Source organism: Sarcophilus harrisii, chromosome 1 (assembly GCF_902635505.1).
Source record: "Sarcophilus harrisii chromosome 1, mSarHar1.11, whole genome shotgun sequence".
NCBI lineage: Eukaryota > Metazoa > Chordata > Mammalia > Dasyuromorphia > Dasyuridae > Sarcophilus > Sarcophilus harrisii.
In genome coordinates, this window is record NC_045426.1 from 643,042,079 (window position 1) to 643,058,149 (window position 16,071).

At 46.3% G+C, this 16,071-nt stretch overlaps 1 protein-coding gene across 7 annotated transcripts in view; it reads right to left on the reverse strand.

Annotated features, from left to right (window-relative positions):
- Positions 1-258: 258 nt before the first annotated feature.
- The window catches only part of MROH1 (maestro heat like repeat family member 1), a 181,575-nt gene continuing 165,762 nt past the window's right edge, over positions 259-16,071 (reverse strand). For 5 of the 7 annotated variants that reach the window (XM_031947384.1, XM_031947381.1, XM_031947383.1 and 2 more), the window contains 8 exons: positions 15,171-15,285; positions 4,540-4,686; positions 3,418-3,606; positions 2,937-3,092; positions 2,682-2,816; positions 2,401-2,503; positions 1,956-2,021; positions 259-715 (listed from right to left, as the gene is read on the reverse strand). In XM_031947384.1, the coding sequence (XP_031803244.1) occupies positions 630-715; positions 1,956-2,021; positions 2,401-2,503; positions 2,682-2,816; positions 2,937-3,092; positions 3,418-3,606; positions 4,540-4,686; positions 15,171-15,285 (997 nt within the window). In that variant the 3' untranslated portion in view covers positions 259-629. Of the gene's footprint in view, positions 716-1,955; positions 2,022-2,400; positions 2,504-2,681; positions 2,817-2,936; positions 3,093-3,417; positions 3,607-4,539; positions 4,687-15,170; positions 15,286-16,071 lie in introns of those variants that run through there. The other 2 variants (XM_031947386.1, XM_031947387.1) reach the window with 2 other exon arrangements.

Below are 16,071 nucleotides of genomic sequence, written 5' to 3' on the forward strand. Positions count from 1 at the left end.
CCCTTCAGTGCTCTCTGATGTTATTCTTACGGGGCCGCCACTTCTCGTATTCATCCTAAATGTTTGTTTGTCGCCTCCGTCGTCTGTCAACGTTGTTCCTTTAAGTAAATGTAATTTCATACGAGTTCCCAGTGCCTCCATCTTGTCTGCCGAGCTAGTCATCACTTGTTCCTTCAGGGAGTGAATGTCTTTTACCATGAGTCCTGAAGTGTCTGGACAGGCAGTTGGGGTTGGGGAAAAAACACATTACTCGCCAAGGAAGAGCAAACAGCTTTTATTGAAAAATAAGTACAGTATGCTCTGTCCTATGTACAGTACAACCTCTCCTCTCGCTCCTTTGGGTCCGGCCTGGATTGAGTCTCAGCTGGAGATGAAGAGGATGGGATTGGTCCCGTCTGTAAAGCCCCTGCCCAGACCTGGTTTGGAGCTGTGGCTATAGGATATATACTCAGGTTGTGAACCTCGTGACCTCCAGGAGTAGGAGCAATGGGACTGGTGGGGGTGAGGGAATATGAGGAATCGCAGGGTCCAGCTGTTCCACAGCTGGGTGTCTGGGCAGTGAGGGTTCTTTCTGAGAAATCTGGTCCATTTTGCTCATAGAAAGACCGATCCAGTGGCTTGCGCACAGCTCAGGCGAACTTGACCAGACGGCCCAGAGTCTCTGCAGCTTTGATCCTCACTGTCGGTGCTGGGTCCTTCAGCAGTAACTGGAGAGCTGATTAACAGGAAGAGGCGAGTTTGGATTGGGAAGAACCCCAGGGTCATGTGGGGCTGTGACATGCATTAAGAATGCCTCGCCCCCTGGGAGGACCCCAGATGAGCAGACCCATTAGGTCAGAGAGGGGACAGGGAGCACGGTGGATTCTAAAAGGGCAGGTAACGCTTTTCCCTCCCTCCCTAGTTCCTGAGTATTTTTCCAGTAGCTTGTTTACACTGTGAAATCGAGGCTCCTAGGTCCCTGCAAATCCCCTTGATGGCTGCTCAGCTCACTGCCCGACGACTGACTGCCGGCCTCCCTCCCACATCCCCTCCCTTGCTCGCCGGCCTGCCAAGCCCTGATTTATGTGCCGCTGGCTTCCTGCTCTGCCGTCCTCGGCCTCGAGCCGCTTCTTCCAGCTGCTGGCTCCCGGGGGGCGCGGGACCCAGGCAGGAGGGGGGAGCCTGGCCCTGCTTGGCTAATCCACTCAATACAGGAAGCTAAGGCTGTCCAAGCCCAAACTGCTAACTCCAGTGATTACTTGCTTTTTCAAGTGTGTGCACAGGGTGGCGTGCGCGCGCGCGCACACACACACACACACACACACTCTCCTCCCCTTCCCCTTCCCCCTCTCCCCCCAAGGGGACTAAGTAAGTACTCTTTAACAGACAGGCCCCTTTTCTGCAAGAGCCCCAGGAGCCAACGGAAAGATAGTTTTTCCTTTTTTAGTGTTTTTTAAGCTCCTTTGGAACAGCTCAGAAGTTTCCGTGAATTACTAGAGACGATGAGGTCACCAGTGACAGGGAAAAAATCCTTGAAATCCAGGAAAATCACTTAACCCACCCCAGCCCCCTTTCTGAGACCCATGGTGTCAGTAACTCCTTCCCCATGGATTATGCACCAGCCACCTCCACACAGGCAAAGGGGCCCAGGCTGCAATGGCAATCCCCTACCAGTTCTCTGGGAGAAATGCAGTCCCCCTGGTTGGAGAGGCTCACATCTCCCCAGGACTGAAATGAGGAGAGGGGATTCAGAGCTGAGGAGACAGGAAGAAGTGCTGGAGGATTTTTCCGATGCCCCCGTGAGCCCCTCCGAGATTCAGGATTGTGTGTGTCTGTGTACAGTGCCAGTCCCTTCTCTCCACCTTCCTCCATAGTTTACTAGTGTGTGGATTGAGCGCATGTGTGAGTCCGCTGCGCGCCAGCCCACCCCCAAAAGACCTGAGCAGCTGGGGCTCCTTTAGCTCTTATTCTCTTACCTGAGATAAGCTGGTTCAGATCCACTTGTTCACAAGCTACTTTATCTGCCTGGAGTACTAAGAAACCTGATAGGAAAAGAAGAAAAGAGAGGAGGAATTGCAGGCTCAGGGAAACAAGGATATTCAAAGACCAGGAAGAATAAAAAGGCAGACACAGACCAGCCCTAAGTCACGGTGAAGGTAAATTCTGTCAAAGTATTTTCTATTAAAAAAATTCTGGCATCTTTTGCTTTACCCTCTCCTTTTTTATACACATGTTCTTTGTGAAAAAGAATGGAGAAGAATACTTTTGTAAAATTAACACATGAACAGCTTTCTAACTAGCAGCAATATTCCATAGTTCCCCATCACTTCTGAGTTGGGGCTTTAAGTGCTCTGTGCACCCCGGAAGGCCCTGAAGCCCCACGTTCCCAAAGGCTGAGAAGTGAGGAAGGAACCTGCTCACCGATGAACATGGGCGCAGCCGCCCGGATGTCCTCCCAGCAGCTCTTGAAGTAGAACAAGTTGGTGCTGATCAGGCGGCCCAGCGTATCGGGGAAGTTCTGCATCTGGAGCGGCACCGAGCGGGGCTCATCCCGGGCCGGGCCGGCGTCTCCCCTTCCCAGACCCATTCCGGCCCGGGTCCTCTGCCAACCTTAACCCGCCACCAAGGACACCTCCACACCCCAACTTCTACTGCCAGAGGCTGAGAGTACCCCAGACCTCACCCACCAGCCCAGGCCTCACCAGGTATTTGCTGGTGTCATTCATGAACTCCCCAAAGTGCAGCCCACGCCCATCATGCAGCTGCTTCTCAAACATGGCTGCTAGCTCTTCACATTCCATATTAGGGCCACACATGCGCAGGGCAAACTTACAGGCCTGCAAGCGGAACACGCCGGGTCAGAGGGGTCCCCGCGCTCCCCTCACCTCCGGGGCGGCTGGCACCACTCCCTCCCTAACAGGCCCGTCCGGCCCCCCAGCCCTTGCCCAGTTACTCACACTGACAACGGGGGGCTTGGGGTCCTGCAGATGCAGTAACAGGCTCACCAGCCCGTTGATGATCTGCTCAAAGAAGACATCCTCGCAGTTCCCGTGGCAAAACTTGTTCAGATGTCCAAAGAGGTTGATGGATGAGCTCCGGAACTCATCCCGCTCCTTGGGAAGTGAGGAGTCGGTCACCAAACGCCAGGCCTTGAGGCCATTGCCTCCCATCCAATGTGGGGGGCAGCTGCACGAGCCAGGCCCACCACACTGTGTGCAGTTCCCCCCCCCCCCCCCAGGGTGGGTGGGTGTACCCGGGCCTCCCTGAGGGCCGGGGAGGCCTCTGATTAGGGCCTGGGTGGCTCAGGCTGAACTGGCTCTCAGTCCCCTGGGACTCCCCTCAGCCAGCGCTGCCCACAGCCTGCCCTTGGAAAGGAGTCTCACCCACCGCCATCCCACCAGCAGCCCCCCCCTCCCACTTCCTCTTCCCCCGGGTTACGTTGTCAAAGAAAGGCCGGATGCGGATGGTGATGTGCAGCAGGATGGAGCGCACGTCCCACTCCTCGGCCAAATCCAGCAGGCGAGAGAGGCCCAGCATGGCCTCCAGGGCCACCAGGTTGTGGGGGTCGTCCTTGTCGTCCAGCCCATTGATCATGGCTGTGAGGAGCTGGGGGCCGTGCTTGCGCACCTGTGGGAGGCAGGGGCGACAAGGCGGCGGGGCTTGGGGTGCACACTCGGCCCTCAGGCCCGGGCCCACTCCTCCTTCCTTCAGAGCTCTCACTGCCACTTCACTCAGTCCTGCTGTGTTCTTGGGCAGTCGTCCCCTTTCTCTGGGCCTCAGGCTGACCATTTGTAAGGAAGGGATCAGGACCCCCCCCCCCCCCCCCCCCCCCCCCCCATCCCTTCTGGCGCAGACTGAAGCAATGAGCAGGACAGAGCTTGATTCTAGCAGCTGAGCACTCCCCCCCACCCCCCACCATGTCTGCCTGCTTCTGTGTCTGTCACTCACGGCCTAACCGCGCTGCCCCCTCACCACCCGTGCACCCTCGGTGAGCCTACCACCTCTGCCCAAGCTTTTAAGTCTCTGACAGAAGGGAGAACTCGGCAGGGCCCGGAAGAGTGGCGCGGGCACGACGGGCCAAGGACTTCCCCCAGACCTGACTTGGTCCTGACAAGCAGCCCAAGAAGAAGGTGCTGAATGATCTCCATTTCTCGGGTGAGGAGACTGAAGTAAATGGGTCCCACAGCTGGGAAGTGCCCAAGGCTAGACACAGGCCCCAGCTCAGGGGCCTCAGACTCTCCAGTCTGACTCTCGGCTCTCATACCTAAGGCACTCGCCCCCACGTCCTCTACCTTGTCCCTCTCTTTTTGATGCTGGCCCCTATCTCTCCCCATACGTCTCACTGTCCCCTCAGACCCAACTCAACACTAGCACAGCCCAGGAGAGACTCGGGAATGGAAGGGGAGCCGAAACTTAACAACGGAGACCCTCGGGGCCAGCTCTGCCCCCTTTACCTACTTCTGGAGCATGTCTGGCCTTCTGTCACCCCCCGTGATCTGGGTGTGTGATGTGCCTCAGGATTCAGCCCTCAAGAACTTCCTAGTCCACAGAGCTCCTCACCTTATCCGGGGATCCTGATGCGATGTTGGCCAGCCCACGAAGTACCAGCCTGCGTACGTTTATGCACACATCCTTCTGCCTGCCCATTATGTTGTCCAACAGGGACTCGAGCAGGATTAGATCATTCACCACATTGCTGCTGAGCAGCTGAAAAACAAATCAGAATCAAAAAACCATGAAACCAACTTTGAAAGGGACCTGAGAGGTCAATTCCTATCCCATCTCTGAACACTTCCAACTGATAGAGAACTCAATACCGCCTGAAACAAAACGTTCCATTTTCAGACGGCTCTCACCCAGAGCAAAAACCACAAAAGGCTGAATGATCAGGGGGCATAGACTTTATGCATTTGTGCATGTAACGTGTATATTAATGTATATATATATATGTATGTGTGTATATGTGTATCGTATTTATACTATACACACATATATTTGATAACTTTATTTCAATACCTTTTGTCTCCTTTGCATAACTTAAGTAATCTTATGCATATTATTTTGTATACTTAAAAATATTATTCTGAGAAAGAGTTCATAGGCTTCACTCTACTGCCAAAGGGATCATGAAAAAAATCCCTGCTTTAAATCTAAAAAAAAAAAAAAAAACTTTGCTAAAATCGAAGTAAACCATTATCATACATTTAGCATTTACCCAGGACCTACTAGCTTAGTGTTAGGATTCTTACAAAGTGATAAGTCAGTTGTATGATTTTAGCATCGGGCCTAGCAGTTCTCTAGTTCAGAGTTCACACCTTTCACACCTTTAAGAGTTCACACATTAGTGGTCAAGATTCGTAAGTCAGGATTCAATATGAGATTCACAAGTTCAATGGAGGAGATTCACAAGTCACAGTTCCCATAATCCCACTCTTTTGGAGAAGGAGTCAACCTTTGCGTTCACAAATCTAAAAGAGCATATAAAAGTACAAGCACTGGAGACTTAGAGAGAAGGAGAAAGCAGGAGTCAGTTGGGAGATTGAGAGCCAGGATTCAGAGAGAGCTGGAGGCTGAAGCTGGCAACAAGAGCTCTCGGAACCAAGGAAAGCTAACCAGGCTATTTTGGAAGAGGCAATAAAGGACTGAACTTTTAACAGCTGGCTGCATTTGAGGTGATTATTGATCGGAACTGAAACTAAGGCTGCCTCCAGAAGCCCCTGAGAAATCTGCTCCCAGAGAACAAACATTATATTAGTGAAAAGAAGAGCACTACAGCTTAGTACCATTGTCAAAAAAAAAGAGATTAGTCTAGCTTGGGCTGTTCTTGAAGAAGCCATTGGAATCACTGCTTCTTCTTCTGTGTGTTCCCTGTCTCTAAGCACACCAGGCAGCTAGTTCTTTGGTACTCAAGGATGTAGTGTATCTGTAGGAAGTGACTGAAAGTCATCAAGGGCAGAGAGATATTCTTACTCTTTATCCTGTTGGTCAACTTCTTGCGAGCCATTTTTGTCCTGACACTGCCTGGACAAAGATCATTCTTGATGGAGAAGACAGAAGAACTCTAAATAAAGCCGCTCTGATTTCTCTGCTAGCTTCATACCCCTCACACAGCACTCCTGTCTGGTCTGGCACCATGCCATCGAAGTCTGAGAATGCAGCCTGGAGATCCTCCTTTCTGCTTCCTGGACCTAGAGTCTGCCCATTCAGTCTGACTGCTGTGAGCTCTAATCCCGATATCTGACTGAGTTATAGGATGTAGTTTGGGGAAGCAGGTAATGGTGTGTTGGCTGCTTTTAAAAAATACTTTCCTTCTACTTTTAGTGTCATGTTAGAATCCTTACAAGCTGTTAAGTCATTAGAATTAATAGAGACAATAATTATCTAATTTAGCATGGTTCACTATGATTGATCTGATCTTACAAGGAGATGTTATGGGCCAGAACTTGAAACAAGGTACTAAGTGGAACTGATAGAAACAATGCTTGTGTTCACACCTTTAGAGAGCGCATATAAGCAAGAAGCTCCCAGGGCCAAAGGGCACTCTGGGACAGACACAGAGGCACTCTGGGAGATTGAGAGCCAGAAGCCCGCTCTCATTCATCACTATTCATTCCAACTTTCACCTTGGTGCTGGCTGGAGACCTTTGGAAGAAGAGAAGCTGAAGCTGGCAAAGGCAAAAGATTAGCAACAAGAGCTCTTGGGCCCAAGGAAAGAGATAAGAAATAAACGTTTGGATTTTATCAGCTGGCTGTATTTGGAGTGATTATTACTTTTAACTGAAACTAAGGCTGCCTCCAGAAAACCTCCCCGAGAAACCTGCTCACACAGAGAACCATCATATTATACAAAAGAAGAGAGAACACCACAGTGTCATGCTTTATTATCACCAAATTGTGTGATTAATTCTGACTGACTGGAGGAAGACCAAGACAAAAATAAGCCATGCTTCTCAGCAGGCTGTGGGTACTGGAATGGGGCAGTTAGACTCTGTCCCAGGTCTCCCTCTGCCTTGCACCTTCCAGTGTACACACTCCTCGGAGAACAAAGCCAGAAGAAATCCTCGGCCTGCTTACTGGGCCCATGACCAGTGGCTTACATAACCTCAACTAGGCCTCCAGCAGGACAAGGTAATCCTTCTTGAGTCGTCTCAATCCCGCTTCACTCTTGGTGACCCCTTTTTGGGCTTTTCTTGGCAAAGCTACTGCAGTGGTTTGCCATTTCCTTCTCCAGTTCATTTTACAGGGGAGGAAACTGAGGCAGGCAGGTTGGAGTGATTTGCTTAGAAGCACACAGCTAGGAAGCATCTGGGGCCAGCCACGACCTCAGCTCTTCCCAATCCCTAGCAGGCGCTCCATCCAACGCACCCCCCTAGCTGCCCGGGCCTTCCACAACTTCCTTAAGCTACTTCCTATCTCCCTTCCTTCCAACCTCCTGCCTTTGTCTCCTTCCTTCTCAGACCCACTCTCACAAACCAAGACTCTCCTGAGCCTGAGGGCCATCCCCCCCCTTCCCCACCGGGGCTAACATCTCCCAGACCGCTTGGGCCTCCCCCTCCTCTCACTCCTCTTCCTGATGCTTTGGGCCTGGCTTCAGACTTCCCGCTCCAACCCAAGTTAGGAGGATCTCTCCACAGCCCCATTTGATGGCCATGGCTTGCTGACCTCTCCGCCACTTGTGCCAGCGCTCTTTTCCTAAGTTTTCTAGGCAGCTCAACACTCCTCTCTGCCAGCCTGGGGATGGGGCTGGGGGCTAGGCTCTCTCCCAGAGGACTCCCAACTTGTCTCCAGTCTTGCACCTACAACTACCCTTCAGACAGCTTTTCTCGACATGTCCAACACAGAAGTCGCCACCTTCCCCCTCCTCCTGGGTGGGAACGCCCCCCAGAGGCCCAGGAACCTGGCTCAGAACCAAGCTAGCGTTCTCCACACCCCCCCCCCCCCCCATTCAGTCCAAAGTCGAGTCCTTTGACTTTACCCTTGGGAGGTCTCCTGAATGCGTCCTCCTCTCTGACACTGCCAACCGCTCCGGGACAGGCTTTGGTCCCTCAAACCACTCCGATCCCAGCTGATCTCACCGAGTGTGGGTCTCGCCCCGTCTTCCACAAACACCAGGGACAAGTGGAAAACCTGCTGCTGTCTAAGCTCACTCTGCCTTCCCAGCCTTCTTACACTTGCCTCTCTCCCCGCACTAGGTTTCCCTCCAATGACTCCGATCCTCTTGTGCTTTTGATACAACATGGCGCCTCTCAACTCTCAGGGGTACCCTGGCCTGGAACGCTTTTCTCCTCATGCCCTTTTCTGGGTTCCCTGGGCTTTCCTCAAGCCTTAGCTTTAGTCCCATCTATGAAAGAACTGTCCCCTACTTCTCTTTCCCCTTAGTATCTTCCCTCTGGGATGATCCCCCATTTTCCCTGAATACATCTCATGTCTGCAATTCTGCTCCACCATGAGCCACTTGAGAGCAGGGTCTGGGTTTCATGGGCCTTTCTTTATATCACCTGCATTTTAGCACAATGCATAGTATAGAGGGCACTCAATAAATTCGGCTTACCAATGTAGTGGAATGTTACTATGCCAAAAAATAATAAAAATTCAGGGAAACATGGGGACATGTTAATGGACTAATACAAACTGAAGAAAGCAGAGTTGAGAATAAAATAGAATAACTATAACAATTTAAATCATAACTATATTACAAAGCAGATTAATTACAATGGCTAATTTTGGTTCCAAAGAACCAATAATAAAAGCAGAAAACATGGATAAAATATTCCCTCACTCCCCCACTTCTTTTACAACCACAGGCTTAGCATAGTGCCTTCCTTGCACATAATAAGTGTTTAATAACCACTGATTGGCTTTTTTTAAACAACTGGAGTTAAATGACTTGTTCAGGTTCACACAGCTAGTAGGTGTCTGAAGCTGGATTTGAACTTGGGTCCTCCTGACGCCAGGGCCAGCGTTCTAATCCACTGTACCACTTAGCTGCCCCAAATAATTGATTTTTAAAAGAAAGTTTCCTTTTTCTCATCAGCTGACTTCTTTTTTAGAAAGTCAGGCCATTAGATATTATCTATTATTTAAAATCCATGTTCCTTAAATTTAGTACACAGACTGGACAGTGATTATCCCAAGATTCCTGAAGATAGAGGGAGAAGACTCTGGAGAGCAGATAATAAATAGCCTTAGAATACCACTCCCATAGAGTCATCATAGAGCAGCATTGACTAATGGATTCAGGCTTTACTGAGTTCTTGAACTCATGTTGTCTCCTAAGCGGGAAATGTCGACTAGATTTACTGTTTGGTCATTTATGTTGAAAGCAGAAAAGGCACCAAGAAGGCTCAGGTTAAACTCACCTGGAGAAGTCCTTTTAACTGCCATATGCAAACAATGACTATTTCTTTTTTTAATTGTTTATTTTTAAGTAAATAAGCAATTAAAAAACAAATCTGTCCCTTTTACTACCATCTCCTTTCTTTAAGTGAATAAATGAACCTTTCCTTAATGTAGTAAATAGAATTTATCTAAATCCAAGAACAAATATTACATAGACTGGAAAAAAATTAGAAACCTTTCCAATAAGGCCAGGTGTAAACAAGGATGGCCATGATTATTACTACTACCTAACGGCTACAGCACTTAGCACAAAGCTATAGCATATATAGAACACTACTTTGCTATAGCAATAATATAAGAAAAAAATTAGTAAGAATAAGCATAAGCAAAGAGAAAATACAATTACTTATTTTTGAAGAGTAAGTGATAGGTATACTCAGAACCCTAGAGAGTAAACTAAAAATTAAATGAAAAAATGAATAACTTCTTCCTTGTTGTAATATAAATAATATAAATATAAAATATAATATAAATCAACAGAAATATCGGCATTCCTGCATATAATCAGTGAAAGCTAAGAAATTCCATTCAGAATGCCTACAGATATTTGGAATCGTATCTACCAATATGTACCTGGAAACTACATAAAATTATAAAATACTCTGTAGAAATAAAGTCAAGAAAATAAGTGGAAAATCATAAACTGTTCATGGTAAGCAGAAACAATATAATAATAACTATATAAATTATTCAGTTCCTTACCAATCAAACTCACAAGAGTATTTTATAAAAGCTAGGGAAAAAAATTCACCTGGAGGAATAAAAGATCAAGAATCTCAAGCATAATTATGAAAAAAAATTAAAAAGTAAGAAGTAAAGGGGTGTGACGGTGTTAGACCTCATTCTATATTACAAATCCTTAATCAATAAAACAATCTGGTATTGATTTAAGAATAAGTCTATGAACAGAACAAATTAAGTCTACAATATTACAAAAGTGAATAAACACACTAGCACTGTGTATGATAAACCTTAAGATCCCAGTTATTGGGGGAAGGACTCACTATTTGATCAGAACTTGCTGAGAAAACTGGATAGCAATCTAGCAAATATTAGATATAGATCAACATCTCGTACCATTATTGAGATAAGTTTCATGTAGATGTATGACCTAGATATAAAAATTTTATCTAAACAAATGATAGGCTCACAGAGTAAAATGAACAATTTTGATATTATAAAATTTTTTGCACAAACTAATATAATAAAAAAATTGAAAAGAAATAGGTAACTTTCTCATTTCCAGATCTATAAGGAACTGATCTAAATTTTTAAGATTAGATAAATAAATGGCCAAAGGACAGGGACAGACAGTTTTCAAAGAAAGAAATTCAGGCTATTAATAACCACATGGAAACATATGCTAAATCATTAATAATTCAAGAAAGGCTTTGAGGTCCCACCTCACATCTCTCAGACTGACAAAGATGTCAAAAGGGGAAAATGACATATGCTGGTGGGGCTGTAGGAAAACAAGTACACAAATATAGTTGTTGGTAGAGCTACGTCTAGCCGTTTGGGAAAGCAATTTGGATTATGCTCAGAAAATTACTAGTAACTGTTCATTCCCTTTAATGCAGTTAATGCTTATAACCTTGAAGAAATCAAATAAAAAGGAAAAAGACAGATATGGATAAAAGTATTTTTGGGACAACTAAAAATTGGAAACTAAGGAGGTATCCTGTAAGCAATGGTTAAAGAAACTGCTATGTGAACGTAATGGAATATTACTGTGCCAAAAGAAATTATGAAATGGTCAGTTTTAAAGGAAAGTGGGAAGGACCTCTATAATAGAAATAAGAGAACAATTTATACAATGAAAACAATATCCTAGAGAAAAACAACTCTAAAAGACTTTTAGAAAGACACCAATGATAAATTGTTGAGTCCAAAAGAATATGAAATGTACAGCTTACCTCCTAATAGACATGATGAAGTTAAAATGCAAAAAGAGATGTATATTTTCAGACATGACTAATGTGAAAATGTAGATATGTATTGAGGGATTAAAAATTTTTCTTATAAGCATATTAGGAAGGTAGTAGGAAAAATTAACTTAAAATACAGGTTATTTGAATTTTTAAAAAAAATTTAAAAAGAATGGATATTTCTTCAAGGAAACATGCAAAAAAATTGTATCTCTTAAATAATGTACTTTAATGATAAATATTGCAGCAGCAATTAATCCTAAAATGCAAAGGAAAAGTGTGGTTGAAAATGAAAGAAAAAAAACAAATAATATATTTTGTTATATGTATAACAAAATATAATTAATCCCCAGAAAACAAGCAGACATTCAGTAGCTAAAAGGAATATAATGTAGGTTTCCTCAAGTTGGTAGAAAGAGGACTAGCAAAAAACCCTAAGGATCTATCTTGTTCCTTTTTTTTTTTTAAATGTTTGCAATTTTAAAAAAAATTTTATTTTTCAAAATACATGCAAACCTAGTTTTCAACATTCATCCTTGCAAAAGCCTGTGTTCATATTTTTCTCCCTTCTCCCTCCCCTAGACAGCAAGTAATCCAATATGTATCCTATTCCTTTTGATTAAGGTATACCCTTTCTAGGGCCACTACACATGAATTCTGCCCCGCCACCCCCCACTAAGTCTCAGTGATGTCTGGGAGGTCAAATTTGCCTTCTTGACTCAGTATCTCTAACTATTTCTTACTTTCTATGATTTGTAATTTTGTTGATAGCTATCTTTTTTTTTTTTTTAATTGCTGGATCTTTATTTTTGATCTCTTGTGAATTACTAGTCTTTTCTTCTTATATTGCATTTGTCCTACTGCCAGGCTTGGCAATTATATATACAGGCCATTTTCTCCTCCCTATCCCTTTTTGTTACAAAGCACATAGATTTGTACTACTTTTTACAAAAATAGTATTTGTAATATGAAATTTGTTTTTATCATTTCTTGCAATTTTATTCTTTCACCAGCTAACAATCCATCATTGCTTTATTTCTAAGCTGTAGTTAAGAAACACAAAGGCTACTTTCAGATACAACTTCTTAGCTAGCTAGCTGGTCACTTCCTAAATCCACCACTTTTGAATCATTTTGCTACCAAAGACAAGAGATCATATCTTTAAGATCTCCGTTTTGTCTTGAGCAAGGTGTCTAAATAAACTTTAGCCACACTTTCTGGTTTCCTGGGTATCCACATTCCCCTTTCCTTCCTTATCAGAATTTTTACCACAAGGTCAATGATGAGTCTTTATACAATCTTTTCTGTGAGAACCAGTACAGCTCAATACTTATAACTCCCTAGGATTAAAGTCCCTATCTCCACAGAATGGTGATGATCCTGAACAGCTGGGCAGATCCTGCTCTCTCACCCCTAAATCCAGTATGTCTGTTTCCCGAGCAATCATTCCTTAGCCCTGGGAAGGACAGATAGGCAAGCTCAGGATGGTTTCTGCCATATGGAGCTTTTTTGCGTCTAAGAAGCCTGGGTCAGAGAGCAAGCAGACTCCCTGTAGGATGTCTTCTGGTAGGCAACTGGGGAGCCAGTACTCTTTCACTGTGCCACGTGCTAACAACACCAGTGATGCCCAAACCCAGAGGATGCTCTGCTTTATCAGCTTCTTGGTTAGCTCCTTTCGGGATTAGTTTTGAATGCCCTCCCTGCTCTTCTTCCACTTATCCAAATCCTATCCATCAAAGATGGATCCAACAAAGATGTTCCAACCATACTGGAAGCTTTCTGACAGAAAGGATAAGGTCTACTCCTTTCTACCCCTAAATAGCACTGCTGTGACTGAGCCCACGGCTAGGTTCATAGGAAAAGTCAAATGAAAGACTGCTTTAATGACTCTCTAAGGAAGCCAGAGAACAGTGGGAATTCCCTCAGCCGTCCAAGGCAATGAGATAGCCCTGAATATGGCCTACATTGGACAGTCCCAGCCTCAGTCTTCCCCTGGGCTTGAGCCGCTTCCAAATAGCACACCCCGGACCATGGCTGTCTCTTTTACTCCACTGTGCACTTTTCCAAGTCTGACTCTGACTCCTCAACCTATCTTACCTTGTCTCCCCCTCCTCCTCCCCCCACTACTGCCTATATGTATCTCCAGATAACAATACCCTTCCCCATCAACAACACAAATTACACTCGTTAAGTTCCTTGCAGGGCCCCAGCTGGGAAGGACAAGAAAGAAGAGGGTAACATGACCATAAGACCCCTCATGCATCTGTAAAGAAGCCTCATGCGTCTGGAGTCTCCCAGGATCCTAAGGGATGATGGGATCCAGGCGACAGGAGCCCTGAGGTGATGAACCCTAGGGCCTCAGAGTCAGACACAACCCCCAAACCCCCATCACTATCCAGCCTCTCCACTGCAATGGAGAAGGGACCATAATTGAAAAAAATCACTCACATTCTCACCTCATCAGCCATTCAGAGGGAAAGAGGCAGGAAGCGGCTTCCTTCCCCCAATCATTCTGGTAAAAGCCAAAGGGCTATTTTAAAACCTTCAAGGAGGCAGTGAGAGCCAGCCACCCTCACTCTCAGCCAGAGCTGGATTCTGGGTCCCTGCCAATGGCAGGCCTTCCCCAATCCCCTCCCTTTCTCCCTTCTGCCTTCGCCAAACACTAAACAAAAACAGGGCTGGGGCTGAGCAGGAGCAGCAACTACAGCCATGGAGAAATTTAAAAGGTGGTTTATAAGAAGAGAGGGAGAGCTTCTGATGTATAGCTGGCCCTGATCTAGAGTGCTAAGAATCTGCTCACGGATCCAAGGTGGGCACTGCCAGTCCCCATCCCTTCTGTGAGCAGAGCAGAGGGAAGAGGTTTTGAGTCGCTCCATTCTTGAAGGTGGTATGTCAGGGCAGGGGAAGAGGAGGGCTGGCTAGTGTAGTGAGCTAGGAGATGGACTGACAGAAATCCTCCTCCAAAATAAAGGCTTAGGGAGGAATGGAAGTCACCAATAATATTTAAGCCTCAGAATCACAAAACTTCAGAGCTGGAAGTTGTTCTAGAGTATGAGCCCTGACACATAAACCTGGTCTGTCCAAGGCAATGCTATTTCTAGGGCTAGGGCCTAGCTTCCAGGTTCTGGCACATTCCCAGCACATGCCAAAGAAAGGAGGAAAGTGCTTTGACTGGCACGATAAAAGCCCTCTCTCTTTACCTTGCTCCATCCCTGGGTCCCTGGTTCTGTCATTGTGAGCACATCTTAACTCTCCCTGGGAGGAACAGGGACAATGAGCGGGAGAACCTGACCTTTACGTTCAGCCAGCTGCATGAGGCTGAAAGGACCAACTCTCAGGTTCCAGGAATGTAAGGAAGAGGCCGGGTCATTCCCATTGTATTTGTGGTGGCTGCCCCAGCTCAGGATAGCCATGAGGAACAACAAAGCTAAGGAGACTTTTCTATTCAAATTTGTATGAGATGATTAATACAAACCAAAAACACTACACCTATAAAATTTCCAGATATTCTAAGTTAAAAAGAAGAAAAACCTACCACTCTGTCTTTTCAGCAAGGGGGACAACATTTTCTTTTTTCATTTTACCATGAACCAATCAAGTATTCATTAAGGGCCTACTACTTGCCGGATATTGCACTGGGTACTGGGAATACAAATCCAAAATCAGTCACTATTCGCCACGGTTTTCTCAAAGATCTCCTGAGTAACAGGAAATGTAAGCATGCATGCAGGCTTCCAGGTCAAGCCCGAAAGGAGCTGGAGCCCCACCATGCCTCAGCCCCAGACCCCGTGTCCCCCTGGAGGCCGGAGGCTGTGGAAGGGCCAGAACCAGTGCGTGCAGGCAGGAGGGCGGCCACATCCTCACCTCGGCAAAGTAGGCAGTGGTGGTGATCCTCTGGATCTCGTAGACGCTGCTGAGCACGGGGATGAGCGTCTTCACAATCAGTGGAAGCTTGGGACCCGAGTGCTTGGCCATGGCTCTGCAGAAACAGAGGCCAGGCCCGTGAACACCTCCACCAGGCAGGAGGGCAGATGGAGATCTGGGGCCCTGCTCAGGTCTTCCTGCCTCACCCCCCGAGGGATGTCCTGACTCTCAGTCCTCCCCAACTCCGGGCTGGTTTTCCTGCAGCCCCCAGCTTCATCATCCCCAGGCTTTCCCCACCAGGCAACTTTCAGCTCACACAGTCCTGGGCTTCCCTAGGAAGAAAAGATTTCAGGCAGGGAAAGGGGAGCACAGAAGGCCAGACTGTAGGTTGCCACACTGTTACCTTGAGGTGGGAGAAGTAGGCTGGGCTTTAAGCTCCCCCTGACTGGGGCACTCCTCACACCTAGCAAGGAGGCCTCCCTGCCAGCTCCACACCTTAAGGAAAGAGAGCAGCAGGCTGTCCTGGCTCTCTCAGGGACCGTGATGAATTCAGATTCTTCCACAGGGCAGGGTCCCAAAATCTTAAAATCTCAGAGTTGGAAGGGACCCCAGAAGGTATCAAGTTCAATACATACTTAAAAAGGAATCTTCTTTACAATATTCCTGACAGGTGTTCATTTAACCTTCGCTTGAAAATCCTGAATGAGAATTGGGGAACTCCAAGTTCACTTTGGGAGAGCATTTTTTTATTTCTCTATACTAAGCCATAATGTTCTCTTTCTTTTTTCTCCCCTTCTTCTACTTCCCTCCTTCCCTCTATTTTTCTCTTTCCCTCTTTCTCATTCTCTCTTTCCTCTACTCTTGCTTTTCCACTTTTTCTCTCTTTTCTCTCTCTCTACAA